The sequence below is a fragment of the Pseudophryne corroboree genome, chromosome 2, assembly GCF_028390025.1.
Source record: "Pseudophryne corroboree isolate aPseCor3 chromosome 2, aPseCor3.hap2, whole genome shotgun sequence".
Lineage (NCBI taxonomy): Eukaryota > Metazoa > Chordata > Amphibia > Anura > Myobatrachidae > Pseudophryne > Pseudophryne corroboree.
In genome coordinates, this window is record NC_086445.1 from 177,170,312 (window position 1) to 177,186,130 (window position 15,819).

At 46.8% G+C, this 15,819-nt stretch overlaps 1 protein-coding gene across 1 annotated transcript; it reads left to right on the top strand.

The window, feature by feature from the left end:
- The first annotated feature begins 9,200 nt into the window (after window positions 1–9,200).
- Window positions 9,201–14,863, top strand: BCDIN3D (BCDIN3 domain containing RNA methyltransferase). The gene is made up of 2 exons (XM_063952049.1): window positions 9,201–9,701; window positions 14,153–14,863. Exons 1-2 carry the CDS (start codon window positions 9,504–9,506, stop codon window positions 14,723–14,725), a joined length of 771 nt encoding a protein of 256 aa, XP_063808119.1. The 5' UTR covers window positions 9,201–9,503; the 3' UTR covers window positions 14,726–14,863.
- Window positions 14,864–15,819: the final 956 nt, after the last annotated feature.

The following is a 15,819-nucleotide window of genomic DNA, read 5'->3' on the forward strand; positions in this document are numbered from 1 at the left end:
CACAGAAGAGTGCCCCAATATTTTTACAGCACACAGAATAGTGCCCCTGTACAGCACAGGACTGCAGCACCCCTGTACAGCACTCCAAACAGCACAGGACACCCCTGTACAGCACAGGACAGCAGCACCCCTAACAGCACAGTGCAGCACTCCTGTACAGCACAGGACAGCAGCACCCCAGAACATCACTCCTCCTGTACAACACAGGACAGCAGCACCCCTAACAGCATAGTACACCAGCACAGGACATCACCGCAGAACAGCACAGGACAGCAGCACCCCTAACAGCACAGGACACCACCCCAGAACATCACAGGACAGCAGCACCCTTGTACGCTACCACCCACTGACAGACAGGTCTGTCTCCCTCACTCTCCAAGTCCGCAGTGAAAATGGCCGCGACACGTGGCTCCTTATATAGAATCCAAAACCACCAAGAATCCATGGGATGATGACGTTTTGCCTTTATCTGGGATCCGAGTCTGGCAGGAAGTTCCGAGCTGGACTCGGATCCTGAAGTCTGGGTGGGTTCAGATCTCAGAGATCCAAACCCACTCATCACTAATTCTAACCTTGGATACAAGTTCAGAGAGTGTCCTTTTATTTAGGAAATTCCTATTAGTATGCCTTAGTGGCCAGGGGTTCTGAACTAACCTTATTTTACATTACTAATCCAAAACACTCTCTTTGTTTGATTACCCAGCTCAGCTCACACAGTACTTGAAACTTACTGCTCCACTAACGTGTGAATCTTTGCAGTTATTTGTCTCTAGACATTGTCCCGGCATAAATAGACTGGTCAGCCAGTCTGACACATATATATATTGACCTTTTATTTAAATCTTTTCCAGTTGTCAGACAAGTTACCAGACATTTACATGCCTGTTGGAGGAGATAGCTTATCCTCCGCTACAATTTAATGTGATAAGAGCACATGTCATCAGACTTCTGCAGGATCCCTGCACACGCTGGCCTAAATTTACTAAGATGGGAGTTCTAGTTAAGATGGGATGTTGCCCATAGCAACCAATCAGATTCCAGGTATTATCTTTTACAAGGTGATAAATAAATGAGAAGTAGACTCTGATTGGTTGCTATGGGCAACATTCCAACTTAAATAGAACTCCTATCTTAGTAAATTTACCCCTCTGAGCACTAGCAGTTTATGTAAGCCTCATCTGACACCATGCTTTGCTTGTGTATAAGAAGAACATTGGAGCATGAGTAATAGCTACACTGCTTTTTTTATTCAGCCATTAATAACTATACACAAAACTCTGTTTCCACGAGGGGAATATAGATAGACACAACCAAAACTCTATGTACATTGGTCTACATGCCCACTTCCCAGCATTCTCCTAGGGACCATCATTGAAGACTCAGGCTTTCACATAAGGGAGTGTCTACAAATATTAAACATTTATCTAAAGATACGTACACACTATGCAATATCACATATGATCCAAATCATATCAGACGGTTCCTAACGATATTGCATAGTGTGTGTACGCTTTATATTGTGTACAATGCGCGCTCCCGTGGGTCGTATGCTGCATTGCACATCTGGGGGCCATGCTGCCAAATCCCTTTCTAGGCAGACCATATTATCCCTTTAACCCATACTTGCCTACCCTTCCGGAATAGCCGAAAGGCTCCCGAAAATCAGGTGGCCCTCCCGGCCCCCCCGGAAGGGTGGGCAAGCCTACCGTTTTCCTTGTCAGGCCCTCCACCCCCCCCCCCCCCCTCGGCCACCCACAGCAGAGAACAAGTGGGCGGCCGAGGGGATCCGATGACCCAATTCGCGCTGAATTGCGTCATCGTAGCTCCGCCCCTGCTATACAGTGCCTAGTTTATCGGCACTGTATAGTGTGGGGCGGAGCCACGATGATGCGATCGGGATGTCACGCCCCCGAAGTGCCCACTTCCCCATCGCCACACCCCTTGGACGGCCCATCATGCTGCCAGCCACGCCCCTATGCGCCGCTGCCTCCTACCGAAGGAGGGGACAGCAAAGTAGGCAAGTATGCTTTAACCTGGGAAACTCATGAATTACACAGGTTCTGTTGCTGGCTGACTACAAGCCAGCATTTTAACTGTTTTTAAGCAGCCACAGAACCTGTGTAATTCATATGTCCCAGGTTAAAGGGAAAATATGGTCAGCCTACTTTAACAAAGGACACCTAGGATTCACACAGATTCTATGGCTGATTAAAACCTGGTAAAATGCAGGCTTGAATTTAGCCGGACACAGAACCTGTGCAAATTACAGATATCCGGAATAAGGGATATTATGGCAAGCCTAGCTATATATAGCCTAGGTCAGTTCCCAAATGCAGCCCTCAAAGCACATTAACAGTGCAGATTTTAGTGATATCCACGCTTGAGCAAAGATGGTTAAATCATACCTCCCAACTGTCCCGATTTTCGCGGGACAGGCCCGTTTTTTGGGGACTGTCCCGCTGTCCCACCCGCGGGCCGCAGTGTCCCGCGGTGGGGGGGGGGGGGCAGTTGGGAGGCTCTGTCTGTCGCTGCCCTGCTTAGCAGAGCAGCGGTGAATAGACGCTGTGCGCATGCGCACAGCGTCTATTCACTGAAGTCAGAGGGAGAGGGGGCATGCCAGCGGCTCACAGAGCGCTGGGCATGCCCCCTCAGTGACGAAAACGGGGCGTGGCTCGCGATTGCGGGTCATCCCGCGAAACCACGCCCCTTTTTCTTAGGTCACGCCCCTTTTTCGGGAGCGCGGCTTCGGCGCGCATGTGTCCCGCTTTATAAAGAAGAAATGTTGGGAGGTATGGTTAAATCAAAATAACTGAAGTACTAATACCCCTTTTCCACCTACGTACCGTGTCCGATCCGGGATGTTTAACACGGCTACAACCCGTGTCGGCTCCCCCGTTTCCACTACACTTCGACACGGGTTATTCCCGTGTCTGATCTGTTTCCACCTAACCCGGGTAAGCTCTGTAAAAGCCTATTGCTGTCATTACAAATGGACTTTTTACTGTCTCATCAAAATGATGTCATCAAAAGGACCAAAACAGAGGGGTGGGGCCTGCTCACAGCATTGCAGCAATGGACGCCGGTGCAGTAGCTGTGTCTAGCATGGAGTCGCAGACTGTTTGCAGTTTACTGCTGCTTTCTGCTACAGACAGCTTGATGCAGCTTTTCACCTTGTGCTACCTACTGCAGAGCTGGAGAAGGAGAGCTCAATTCTTTGCAGAGAGGGCTACCTATCGACGCAAATATTTGAAAAGGAGGAGAGCGCGTATATCATCCACTGTTGTTATTTCTCTCATAACAATGAACTGTACACCAAGCCGAAGAATGTGGATGAGAGATCGCAGACATGGGGAAGCATTCATGCAGACTATTCTAGCATATCAGGAGGAGCAGTGGATGGCAAACTTCAGGATGTCTCGCGCTACATTCGAGTATGTTTTGGAACTACTGTCCCCCGCAATAACCATGCAGACCACCAGGTTCCGTAAGCCCATTGAGCCAGCCAGGAGATTAGCGATTGCTCTCTGGTGGTATGCTACCCCTGGAGAGTATCGCACAGTTTCCAGTTTATTTGGAGTAGGGATTGGCACGGTCTGCAAGATTGTCTACCAGGTCACGCGGGCATTGCTGGATACCATGTACCATCGCTTTATTTCCTTGCCACAAGGACAGCGGCTAGATGAGACTATAAAAGGGTTTAAGAAGCGTGGCTACCCACAGTGTGCTGGTGCCATAGATGGGACCCACATCCCCATCATCGCCCCCCGTGACAACCCAGCAGACTATTACAATCGTAAGGGTTGGCATTCCATTGTTCTGCAAGCGGTAGTGGACCACAAATACTGGTAAGCACTGTTTCACTAATGTGTTTGAAATAGGCTTGGCCTGTTTTATGATAATGCATAAACCTTTATTTTTAGTTTCACAGATGTCTTCATAGGGTGGCCTGGACGGTCACATGATGCAAGGGTTCTCGCCAACTCCGATCTTTACAGTATTGCTGAGGACAAGCTTGGTGGATGGCTTTTCCCTCGAGAGGTAAGATTATTTACTACTTAAACTGAAATGTTTGCCCATAAACCAATAGTCAAGTTTTACCCCTGTAATAATATTAATGTTTTATTAACAGAAATCGGTGATCGTACATGGTGTGGACATCCCGGTCCATCTCATTGGTGATGCAGCATACCCATTACAGCGCTGGCTAATGAAGGGCTACACCCAGCATGTTCACTTATCCCCCGAACAGACATCATATACCCATGCCCTAAGTTCGGCCCGTATGGCAGTGGAGAATGCGTTTGGGCGTTTAAAAGGACGCTGGCGCTGCCTCATGAAGAGGAATGATGTGGACTTGAAAATAATGCCAGATATAGTAGCGGCCTGCTGCATTCTCCATAACATATGTGAGATTCAAAAGGAAAACTTTCTCCCCGAGTGGAATATACATGATCATGGGGCGGGGGTCGCTGTACATGATGCACCAGGCTTGGTGGGGGGGCATGACGCTGCCAGCGAGTGCATAAGGGCCACCATTGCAGCTAATCTTCAAACAATGTTGCAGTAGAGAAGACAGACAAGTTTTTGTGTGCAAACAATTTTTGTTTATTTCGTTTTTCAGTTATAAAAATTTGGTTCAAAAGTTGTTATTATGTTTTTTCTTTTAAACAGTTGGCACACATTTTCTGAGGTAACAATATAAAATATTTAAGTGCAAACATGTCACTGTAAAATTCCACATAACACAAGGGGTCTTCAACATGTGTCCCTCCAGCTGTTGTGGAACAACATGTACCAGCATGTGTTGCTATGTGTTTCCACAACAGCTAGAGGGCCACATGGTGAAGACACCTGCCCTGAGGTAAAAGAGTAAAGTGCAAACAGGGCACTCTGTAAAAAAAAAACCCTAATGTTTGGTTTGGCAGGTATCGGGTTACCCCCAATATTTGGATCACACTGCCGCACATTTTCTGAGGTAACAATATAAAATATTTAAGTGCAAACATGTCACTGTAAAATTCCACATAATGCAAGGGGTCTTCAACATGTGTCCCTCCAGCTGTTGTGGAACAACATGTACCAGCATGTGTTGCTATGTGTTTCCACAACAGCTAGAGGGCCACATGGTGAAGACACCTGCCCTGAGGTAAAAGAGTAAAGTGCAAACAGGGCACTCTGTAAAAAAAAACCCCTAATGTTTGGTTTGGCAGGTATCGGGTTACCCCCAATATTTGGATCACACTGCCGCACATTTCCTGAGGTAACAATATAAAAAGGTAGCCCCAATATCTGGATCCCACTGCCCATTTTCTGAGGTAACAATATAAAAGTTTAAAGTGCCAACAGGGCACTCTGTAAAATCAAAATAATGTTTGCATTTGTATGTATCAGGGTTGAGGATACAGTGCAAACAGAACCTTAAAACACAAACATTGTTTTATAACCCGCTGCTCTAAGGCAGTTGTCTATATACCCGAAATTCTTAGGATTGCGGGATTTGTGTTGGGGGATTTGAGGGAGGCTCATAGCTGTATGGACCATATGGGTGCTGTGGGTAGGATGTGTCTTGCTGTTGTGTTTGTGTGGTATTCCCTATGGTACGTGCAAACGTGCGTTCAAAAATGTCATCTGCCTATCATGCATGGTCATTAACTGACTCATAAAAGTTTGATGCATTTCTTTTTCTGACGCAAGAAATCTCTCAAGCCGTGCATCTTCCTGGGCATTGAGCTCACTATCTGCCTCACGCAGGTGATCCACGATAATGGACTTCATTGCTTTGACCGTTTGTTCTGTTTTGTTCAGTTTCTTTTTCCGCTGTGGAACGTTGTAGACTGTGAAGGAGATGAAACAGAATGTAAGCAACAATATAAAAATAGCAGTGGTAGCATATACGTGTTTGTGGCCTTCTCCCACCTGCACACTAGCTATACTCTGCAACATTACCATGATTCTATAAAAAAATAGCAGTGGTAGCATATACGTGTTTGTGGCCTTCTCCCACCTGCACACTAGCTATACTCTGCAACATTACCATGCCTTTACATATAGGGACTGCTGCAACTGTATTTGTAATGGTAATACTTACTATTTGAGCGCAAAGTCGTGGTCTTGGGGGGTTGCGACGTCTCCGCCTGAGACTGTGGTACGTCCTCAATAGTGGCACTGATGGAATCATCATTGACGGTCGAGTCTTCGAAACTGCTGTCCGATATAAGCAGCGGGGATGATGGGCTGCATTGTGAGCTGGGAAGGCTGTGCTGTGTTTCGTCACAGTCCTCGTCGACTGACATCTGGCGACTGGCAGAGCTGGATGACGATAGTGCTATGGGATTTGTTATCGCAGTTTTGCCGAAGACACTATAGCATAGGTCATAATATGGCCATTCCATACGCCCAGCACCACTTTTCTTGCGGTTATGGTCGTGTACTTTGGTGAATTGTCTGCGTAGTGCCTTCAATTTGTTAACGACTTGTTGCTGGGTTTTTTGGATGCCCCTTTCTGCCAGCATAAGGGATATGTTCTTGTAGACGATAGCATCCTTAACTGTTCCAGTCACCTGCCTTCTTATTTCTTCCTCTCCCCGAATATTAAGCAGCTCTTTGATCTCTGTGTCTGACCAGGTATGGCTAGCCATGTTGCTGTGCTGGAGCTTCTGCTGCTGTATATTGTCTGTTTGTTTGGAAGCTGCTGCAATAAAAATATCTGTATGTACCCAGCGCGACTTCAGAGTGTTTTGTTTGCAAGCTGCCTCAATGCCTGCATGTGCCCAGCGTAGTGTTGTTTGCTGCTGCGGTGCCTGCATGTGCCCAGCGTGTCTCCCAGGGATGACATCATCTTCCAGTGCCCCAGAAGCAGCCAATCAGCGTCTCAGAGCGTTACTCGGGTCTGAAAACACGTGTAATGACCGTTTCCACTGCACCGCTATCCGTGTCATTACCGTGTTCTACCCAGGTAAATAGCCGGGTTGGATTCCCGGGTCACTCAACCCGTGTTGACCCGTTTCCACCTACTAAAAATCCGTGTCGATGCGCGCCCCCGTGCAAAAACACGGGTAAAAACAGCTAGTGGAAAAGGGGTATAACTAAGTCACTTGTAATCAGGTATGGCTATACTTAAATCCTGGACTGATAATGGTGGTCATTCAGAGTTGATTGCAGCCAGCAACTTTTTGCTGCTGCTGCGATCAACTAGTCCACGCCTATGGGGGAGTGTATTTAAGCTTAGCAGGGCTGCAATCGCTTGTGCAGTCCTGCTAAGCTAAAAGATTTTCAAGCAGAACATGACTAGCCCTGGACATACTTACCCTGTGCGACGATCTCTGCAATGCTGGAGCCGGCTTTGACGTCAGACATCCGCCCTCCGTTCTCCTGGACATGCCTGCGTTTTCCTTACCACTCCCCGAAAACGGCAGCTAACGGTCAGGATCCTCCCAGGAACGCCTTCTTCCTGTCAATCTTCTTGCTGTCGGCTCTGCGACGTAACCCCGGAGACCCCTGTTGCTGGGCAATGACGCGCGTCGGAATGACCCCCATTGTGCCTTGAGGACTGTGGTTGGGAAACCCTGTGTTATACAAACCAGTTGCAGCATTGCATTCACACTGAATATTCCTCAGTAGTCTTATGCTTTGTCATACCCTCCAACTGTACCTTATTGGCAGGTACAGTACCTTTTTTTTTTTATGGTCTGTACCTGCCAAAAAGGGCTTTGTACCGATTTTTGACTCTCCAAATTAACATTGAAAGTATAGGAAAGGGGGTGTGGCCAGGTCCCTTTACCAGTGGCTATGCCCCCTCTCCTAATTTGTACCGGTTTTCATGTGTAAAATGTTAGTTTTGTGTTACCCTCCAAGAGATTATACTGCAACTCATACAGATGTAGCCAGCCTCATTGTTGTCTCAATGTGTACGCATGGGCATACACATTGTGCCAGGCTGCACTACATGCCGTGCTGTGACTAGTCATAGCCAGCATTCTCCCATAGGAATGAATGGGCACGTCCGTGCGAACACACGCATTCATTCACAGGCACACTAGTCACACCATCCATAGATAAGAGTGGCTACATCTGTACAGTACTATACTTGCCAACTCCCCCTGATTGTCAGGGAGACTGCCTGAAATAGTAGCAATCTTCCTGACTCTGAAGAGTCTAGAAGTGTCCCTAGATTGCACCTTATCCCCATTATGTAGCGCTGTTATATACATGGGGAAAAAATAAATCAGAGATATACATATTCAAATGGGATTATCAGTGTGTTATTTCCCTACTTTGGTTGTAAGGAACAATGGGGGGTCATTCCGAGTTGATCGCTCGCTAGCTACTTTTAGCAGCCGTGCAAACACATAGTCGCCGCCCACGGGGGGAGTGTATTTTTGCTTTGCAAGTGTGCGAACGCGTATGCAGCCGAGCGGGACGAAACATTTTGTGCAGTTTCTGAGTAGCTCTGGACTTACTCAGCCCTTGCCATCACTTAAGTCTTTTTGGTCCCGGAATTGACGTCATACAGCCGCCCTGCAAACGCTTGGACACGCCTGCGTTTTTCCAAACACTCCCTGAAAACAGTCAGTTGCCACCCACAAACGCCCTTCATGTCAATCTCCTTGCAATTGGCTGTGCAAATGGATTTTTCGTTAAATCCATCGCCCAGCAACGATCCGCTTTGTACCCGTACGATGCGCCTGTGCATTGCGGTGCATACGCATGCGCAGTAGTAACCTGTTCGCTGCGCTGCGAGAAACGGCAGCGAGCTACCAACTCGGAATGATCCCCAATGGTCCCTATGGCCACATGTATTTTTAAATAAGGTTTTTTGTGGCCACTTACATGGGACAGCTTGTAAAACACAATACATGAGCAAGAACCGAAAAGTATCAGTGTCTTTTCACCAACAAGTAGGTCTTACTAACTGCTTTAGGGCTCATTTACATTTGGATGTAAGTCATTTTCACGACACACCTCTCAGATGTAGCAGCACATTGCTGCACTTATACCGTAGGTGTAACTTTCACAATCTCCCTGAATGTGTTTATAAAAGTAGACAAGTATGCTGCAAGACCATCAAAACATAAAAGACACTTGTACTAACATCTGTGTTTGGCTTCATATCACCTAATTCTGAGATATTAAGAGGGTCAGTCTCTTCTGTAATCCATTCTCTATGACCATTTAGCATGGGGGAGGGGTTGGAGAGTGGAGACTGGAAATGAAAGCGGAAGGCAATGGTGAGGGGAGGGGTGAAGCAGCTGAGAACAGTACGAGTACGAGCAGCAGCAGGAAGCTAGAGCTAGACTGGACTGATCACTGCAAGTAAAGGAAATCATACAGGGTCTTTATGAACATAGGCTTTTAAAGCATCTATTGCAGTGTTTTAACGTAAAGGAAATTTGGGATTTGACCAGGAAAGACCCAGACGAACCAGGGAATTCTGCAATGTCAGCGTAGAAACACTGATCCAGCATGCTGTGTGTGCTGGGCTGCTGGTGACAGTTGCACGCTGAATGATGGCAGAGGTGGATCCAGCTCACCCCCTGGACCCCGGCGCTGCTCCATATGGAAACTTCCCTAATTATTACACGTTCCATCCACCCGAGAGCCGCATTCAGCTCTTACCCCCTGGGTTACTGCTGGGTCTGCTACACAGACAGGAGGGAGAGGAGCAGCCGCTGCTGGCACTGGATGTGGGATGTAACACGGGGGTGAGTATGGGATGGATCTCTTCCACTTTATTAGCTGTGTTACAGGCTCTTATTCCGAAGTGTATTGTAAGTTGCTGAACAGCATGTATATGCAGAAGAGTATACACTGGCAGTATAAGCAGCACAGTACATGCTAGACAGTATATGTAGCACAGTGAACCAAAAGACCTGTTTCATATAACCCCTTATAAGTATTCTTCTCTTTAATTGCCCTATATGTGGCATTGTGCACCCAACTTTGTAGACTGACATGCTCTGTTATTAATATTTATTTATATGGAGCCATATGCTCTGCTGTGTGCCCATTAAATTATACACTATTTACAGTATACTATAGTTGCCTCATGTACAGCAGGTGCAGCCTCTGGCTCATACACTCTGTGTGTGGTCCAACATAATGGGGGTGATTTAGACTGATCGCAGCAGCAAATTTGTTAGCAGATGGGCAAAACCATGTGCACTGCAGGTGAGGCAGATATAACATGTGCAGAGAGAGTTAGATCTGGGGGGATCAGTACTAAATGCCGCCGGTCGGAATCCCGGCGGTCGAAATACCGACGCCGGAATCCCAACCACACAATCCCGACAGGGGTGGCGAGCGGAACGCAGCCCCTTGCGGGCTCGCTTCGCTTGCCAAGCTGCGGGCACGGTGCCTCGCTACGCTCGGCACACTATTATATTCTCCCTCTATGGGTGTCGTGGACACCCACGGAGGGAGAATATGTCGGGATTGTGGCGGTCGGGATTCCGGCGTCGGTATTTCGACCGCCGGGATTCCGGCCGGCGGCATCTTGACCGCATCCCGATCTGGGTGGGGTGTGTTCAAACTGAAATCTAAATTGCAGTGTAAAAATTAAGCAGTCAGTATTTACCCTGCACAGAAACAAAATAACCCACCCAAATCTAACTCTCTCTGCAAATGTTATATCTGCCCCACCTGCAGTGCACATGGGGTGTAATTCTGAGTTGATTGCAGCAGGAACTTTGTTAGCAGTTGGGCAAGACCATGTGCGCTGCAGGGGAGGCAGATATAACATGTGCAGAGAGAGTTAGATATGGGTGGGTTATTTTGTTTCTGTGCAGGGTAAATACTGGCTGCTTTATTTTTACACTGCAATTTAGATTTCAGTTTGAACACACCCCACCCAAATCTAACTTCCACTGCCTATGTTATATTTGCCTCCCCTGCAGTGCACATGGTTTTGCCCAACTGCTAACAAAGTTCCTGCTGCGATCAACTCCGAATCACCCCCATGATTTTGCCCAACTGCTAACAAATTTGCTGCTGCGATCAACTCTGAATTACCCCCAATGTAAGGAGGACAGGTGCTTAAACTGGCAATTTGTTTTATTAAACTAGTTCAGCGGTTCTCAAACTCTGTCCTCAGGACCCCACACAGTTCACATTTTCCAGATCACCTAGCAGGGCACAGATGTAGTCATTACTCACTGATACATTTTAAAATATTCACAAATGGAGCTGATTATTTCACTTGCAACTCTGTGCGGTGACCTGGAAAACGTGAACTGTTTGGGGTTCTGAGGACAGAGTTTGAGCAACTGGCCCATGGCAACCAATCAGCTGCTACCTAGACTTTTAGAGAATGCACTTGATAAATGCTACCTCAAAGCTGATTGGTTGCCACGGGCAACTTCTCCACTGGCTTACTTCTCCAATCTTTTTTCACACGGGATGAGATTTTAAACAATTTGGGTGTTTTTCGACCGACTGGGACGACAAATCGTTTAAAAAGTGCCGTGTCTACGCAGTATCACGATGTGTGCACCCACAAATCGCTAGCGACAGCGTCAGATATTTTGTACTTGCAAGAAGATCTGGGGCTGTCGCTAGCAAGCCATGCTGTTGAATGCAGCATGTCCTTGCTTCCCCTAGCCGCTGTCGTTCGTCGCAGCTGGCATCGGCAAGTGTCTATGCACACCCGGCCAGTCGAATGTCCAAACCCTTTTGTGTGAGATCACACTGCCATGCTGATTCAGCAGGACGAATGCATTCGGCCACAATTGAATTCCCCCCATAAGCTTAGTTGCAGTAGCAAATATTTAGCCCCCCCCCTTGCAAAGTCCGTCAGCACCCTGCCATACCTCAGCCACAGTACATACTAACTCCTCCAGGCATATAATATACTTGATGCACACCTTTCTATAATAAAGCTGTGAGCTCACCCTTTTGTAAAACAAGATACATCATGGAATGATCGCCATATACACACACTGATGCGCAGTGCAGAACTTTCCTGAGAGACTGCAAGTGGTCCTGTTACTTAAATGACCACTGGGGTGTGGGGGTAATTCAGAGTTGATCGCAGCAGCAAATTTGTTAGCAGTTCGCTAGTGGAGCCCGGTGCTGGTTTTAAAAATACGGGGGACCCCTACGTCTTTTGTCCCTCGTATTTTTGGAAACCGGGCCGGCGGAAGAGCCCGGTGCTGGTTGTCTAAATACGGGGGGAACCCAGTCCTTTTCCCCCAGGTATGTAAACAACCAGTCCCGGCTCAAAGAGCCCGAGGCGTGTTATGCTTAGGAGGGGGGATCCCACTCAAATTATTATTATTTTTTTAAGCTCTTTCAGACACCTTGCCACAGATAAGCATGCACGGATCTCACTGATCCGTACATGACTATCTGAACACGCCACCAAAAAGCAGGTCTATTTTAAAAGTGCTTTTTTTTTACGAATTCTATGCTTTCTCGGCAGTGTTTGGCTATTGTCGGCAGTGATTGTGAATATGAATTCTTAGTAAATTACCGAGTTGTATCAAATAACAGGCGTGTTTGACCGATGGTCTAATCATTCATATTTGTGAACTCAGCCGGAGAAAAAAATACGAATAGCCCCAACACTGCCGAGATTTGTGTTTAGTAAATTCCCGAGATGACACTTAGAAGAAAAAAAAAAACTCGGACAAAATCAGGACCTTAGTAAATATACACCCCAGTGTTTGTTTTATTTAGTTTCCTTTCCATATTTGTTTCTGGGCTTCTTGCAAAAAAAAACCCTTCTACAGCAGATAAGTTCCTCCGCGATAGGGTCAACAGTGTATTGATTGGCTGCATTCTCATGAATTTTGGTTAAGCTAAAAAAAATGGCTTGCACCTCTAGTCTGTTTGTATGAGGCATAAGCGGTGACAGCAGTCCAAGGGGGTGATTAAATTAATTTATGGGAAGTTATCTAGATATTCAAGTACTTCCTGCAAATAGCCCTGAGGCTGCACTTATTGTGTATTTCTGCCTGCATCCTTGTGAGGTGTAACAGAAATCTGTGTTAACCCTTAAGGGGGTACACACGGATAGATCCGTGTTTAAAATCTAAGCAATCAGACTAGATTGCTTAGATTTTAAGTAGGGATCTGAGGTGTGTATGCCCCCCAGCGATAGCGATGCACGGCCCCGCGCATCGCTATCGCCGGTGCTAGATTGAGCCTGCATGCAGGCTCAACCTAGCGGGTCGCTCACTTCACCGATGTGTGAAGTGAGCGGCCCCCCGTTGTCGTCCCCCCTCGCTCAGCACACATCACGCTGTGCTGAGCTGGGGGGGAGATGTGTGCTGAGCGGTCTGTGTTAAGATCGCTCAGCACACATCTCTCCCGTCAGTACCCCCCTATAGTATCTCTAGGGAGGTCTTCTGAGGACCCTACAATGTTATTTTTTGTGATCCTGCCGTATCTATAACAACTAATTTACTCCTGGTTTTTCTGTCTGTCCCGCATCGGATTAAGATAAATACTGTGTAATTAGGTTTCTAAAATGTTCTTTCAAAAAAAACTTAAATAATAAAAAACACAATTGGCTTGGTATACTACGTTACAAATGCAGAACGTTTTATATGTGAGAAACACAGGAAAAACAACAACCACTGTGACGTGCTAAGGACTATAGCGATGGTTATATAACCTTTTTACATGAAGATACAGTATCCAATCTGATGTAAAAATGTACACACTGTAATGAAGAAGACTATATGGCTTCTATTGGCTAATTACTCTTTAAATAAATAAACAAAATATTTTATGCTAAGTGTTGTACCCTTACTAGAACGTATCCCTTCAGAAACCCCCAAAACATAATTTTAGTAATTTACTGAATCAAACAGTTGAGAATTTAGACAAAAACAGTGGGGTCCTCTGAAGACCCCAGCTTGGTAAAGTATGTTGACGAGGTAGGCTTGGTATATTAAGGGTTAATAGGGCTTAGGGGCTAGTCGCTAACCTAGCCAGGTGCATTGTGCTCAGTACGCAGCTAATCTCAGGCATTATAACAGGTAAAAGTGGCCACCATGGGAAGTAAATTCCCAAATAGGAGTTAAATAACCCTCCCATGATTCCTTTTTCATTTGCACCAAATATGTTTTCACTCCATATTCAAGTTTATTGCTGAAATATCTGCATTCTGTATCACAGGTTGTCTGGTAAATGTCAGTTTGGTATATTGCAGGAATTGAGCATTGGATTGTATAACCACCTTGTGCAGCCAGTGGGGTGTTCACAAGGGCAGGAGGATGTCCATTTCCTGTGCTGTGACATTGACCCTGATCTGATCACCAGAGCCGAAACCTCAAACCCCTGCCCCGACGCTATCTCTTTCACTTCTCTGGACATCATGGATTCCTCATCACCAGTTGTCTTCCACAAGTTCTTGGATAGGTTTAGCCGGTCCACCTTTCATATTGGATTCTGTATGTCCATAACCATGTGGATCCACCTAAATCACGGTGACCAAGGACTGGTAGAATTTCTTAGTAGACTAACAAAGCTGTGTGATTATCTGCTGGTAGAGCCGCAGCCATGGAAGTGTTATCGGTCAGCAGGCCGCCGCCTACGCAAGCTGGGGAGACAGGACTTTGATCACTTCCACACTCTTTCCATTCGGGGAGACATGACCAAGCAAATAACTAACATTCTGACCAGAGATGGTAGCACTGAGCTCATTCACTCTTTTGGAAATACAAGTTGGGACAGAAGTCTTTTGCTTTTTAAAAGCAGAAGAGCTACACAACTGCCCAGCTAGCATTTTACGACGCCTACATTTCCTGTGTCTTTAATGTTGTCTTTGCATTCTGTAAAGCGTTACACCAAAGCCTCTTACATTTTAATATTTGTTTTTAAGGATGATATTTATGCAAGCAATAAAGTGCATTCTAAGTCTTTAATAGATAACATCAAAGTGGACTTTTTTTGAAAGGTTACTGAGCTTTGCTATGTTGTATATACGTGTACAGCAGGGTTAGAACCAAAGGGACCTGTTCATGTAGTCAACATGCACATCAGAGTCTCCCGACTGCATATTGTTGGCCAGCGATTTACCCATCTTCCTGTAACTATCCTTGGTGGATCCAGCTGAGGCTAGTACATTGTATCTGCCATGCTTGTTTTATATTTACACTCTGCTACTTAAGGGTCTATATATGAATCCTTGGGCATTAGGAGGTGTACTAATAGAGGGGTCAGTATGCTATCCCAGTGCATGGGATCCCGGTGGGTTGCTGATGCCGGGATCCAAGTACAGAAAAGACTGCCCCACTAACCCTGCCTGTCCGCAGTCTAACCCTAATCTCCCCCCTTTGTGCCTAACCCTCCTGCGGAGGTGCCTAATCCTAACCTCCGTCCCTGCTGCCTAAACCTAACCCTCCCTTCCCTGCAGCCTAACCACTCCTGGGGGTACCTAACCCACCCTACCCACAGCCTAACCCTAACTTCCCCCAACCCGCAGGCTAACCCTAATCTTCCCTCTTTGTGCCTAACCCTCCTGCGGAGGTGCCTAATCCTAACCTCCGTCCCTGCTGCCTAAACCTAACCCTCTCTTCCCTGCAGCCTAACCACTCCTGGGGGTACCTAACCCACCCTACCCACAGCCTAACCCTAACTTCCCCCCACCCGCAGGCTAACCCTATCCTCCCCCCCCCACCCGCCGCCTAATCCTAATCCCCCGCCTGATGCCTAAACCGTCCCCTCCCTTCCCCGCATCCTAACCACCCCCCGGGGGTGAAGATTCCAAGCAAGCACCGGTGCATGTGCAGTGCTAGATTTCATTTTGATTTCTCTATTGCGAGGTTGGAAGCTGGGATTAGCAACATTAAACTAATTTACAGCACTCTTCGGGAG

Coding starts and splice junctions, on each gene's coding strand:
- BCDIN3D (XM_063952049.1), top strand. CDS start 9,504: ATGATGGCAGAGGTGGATCCAGCTCACCCCCTGGACCCCGGCGCTGCT. Junction 9,702..14,152: donor ATGTGGGATGTAACACGGGG/GTGAGTATGGGA, acceptor GGTATATTGCAG/GAATTGAGCATTGGATTGTA.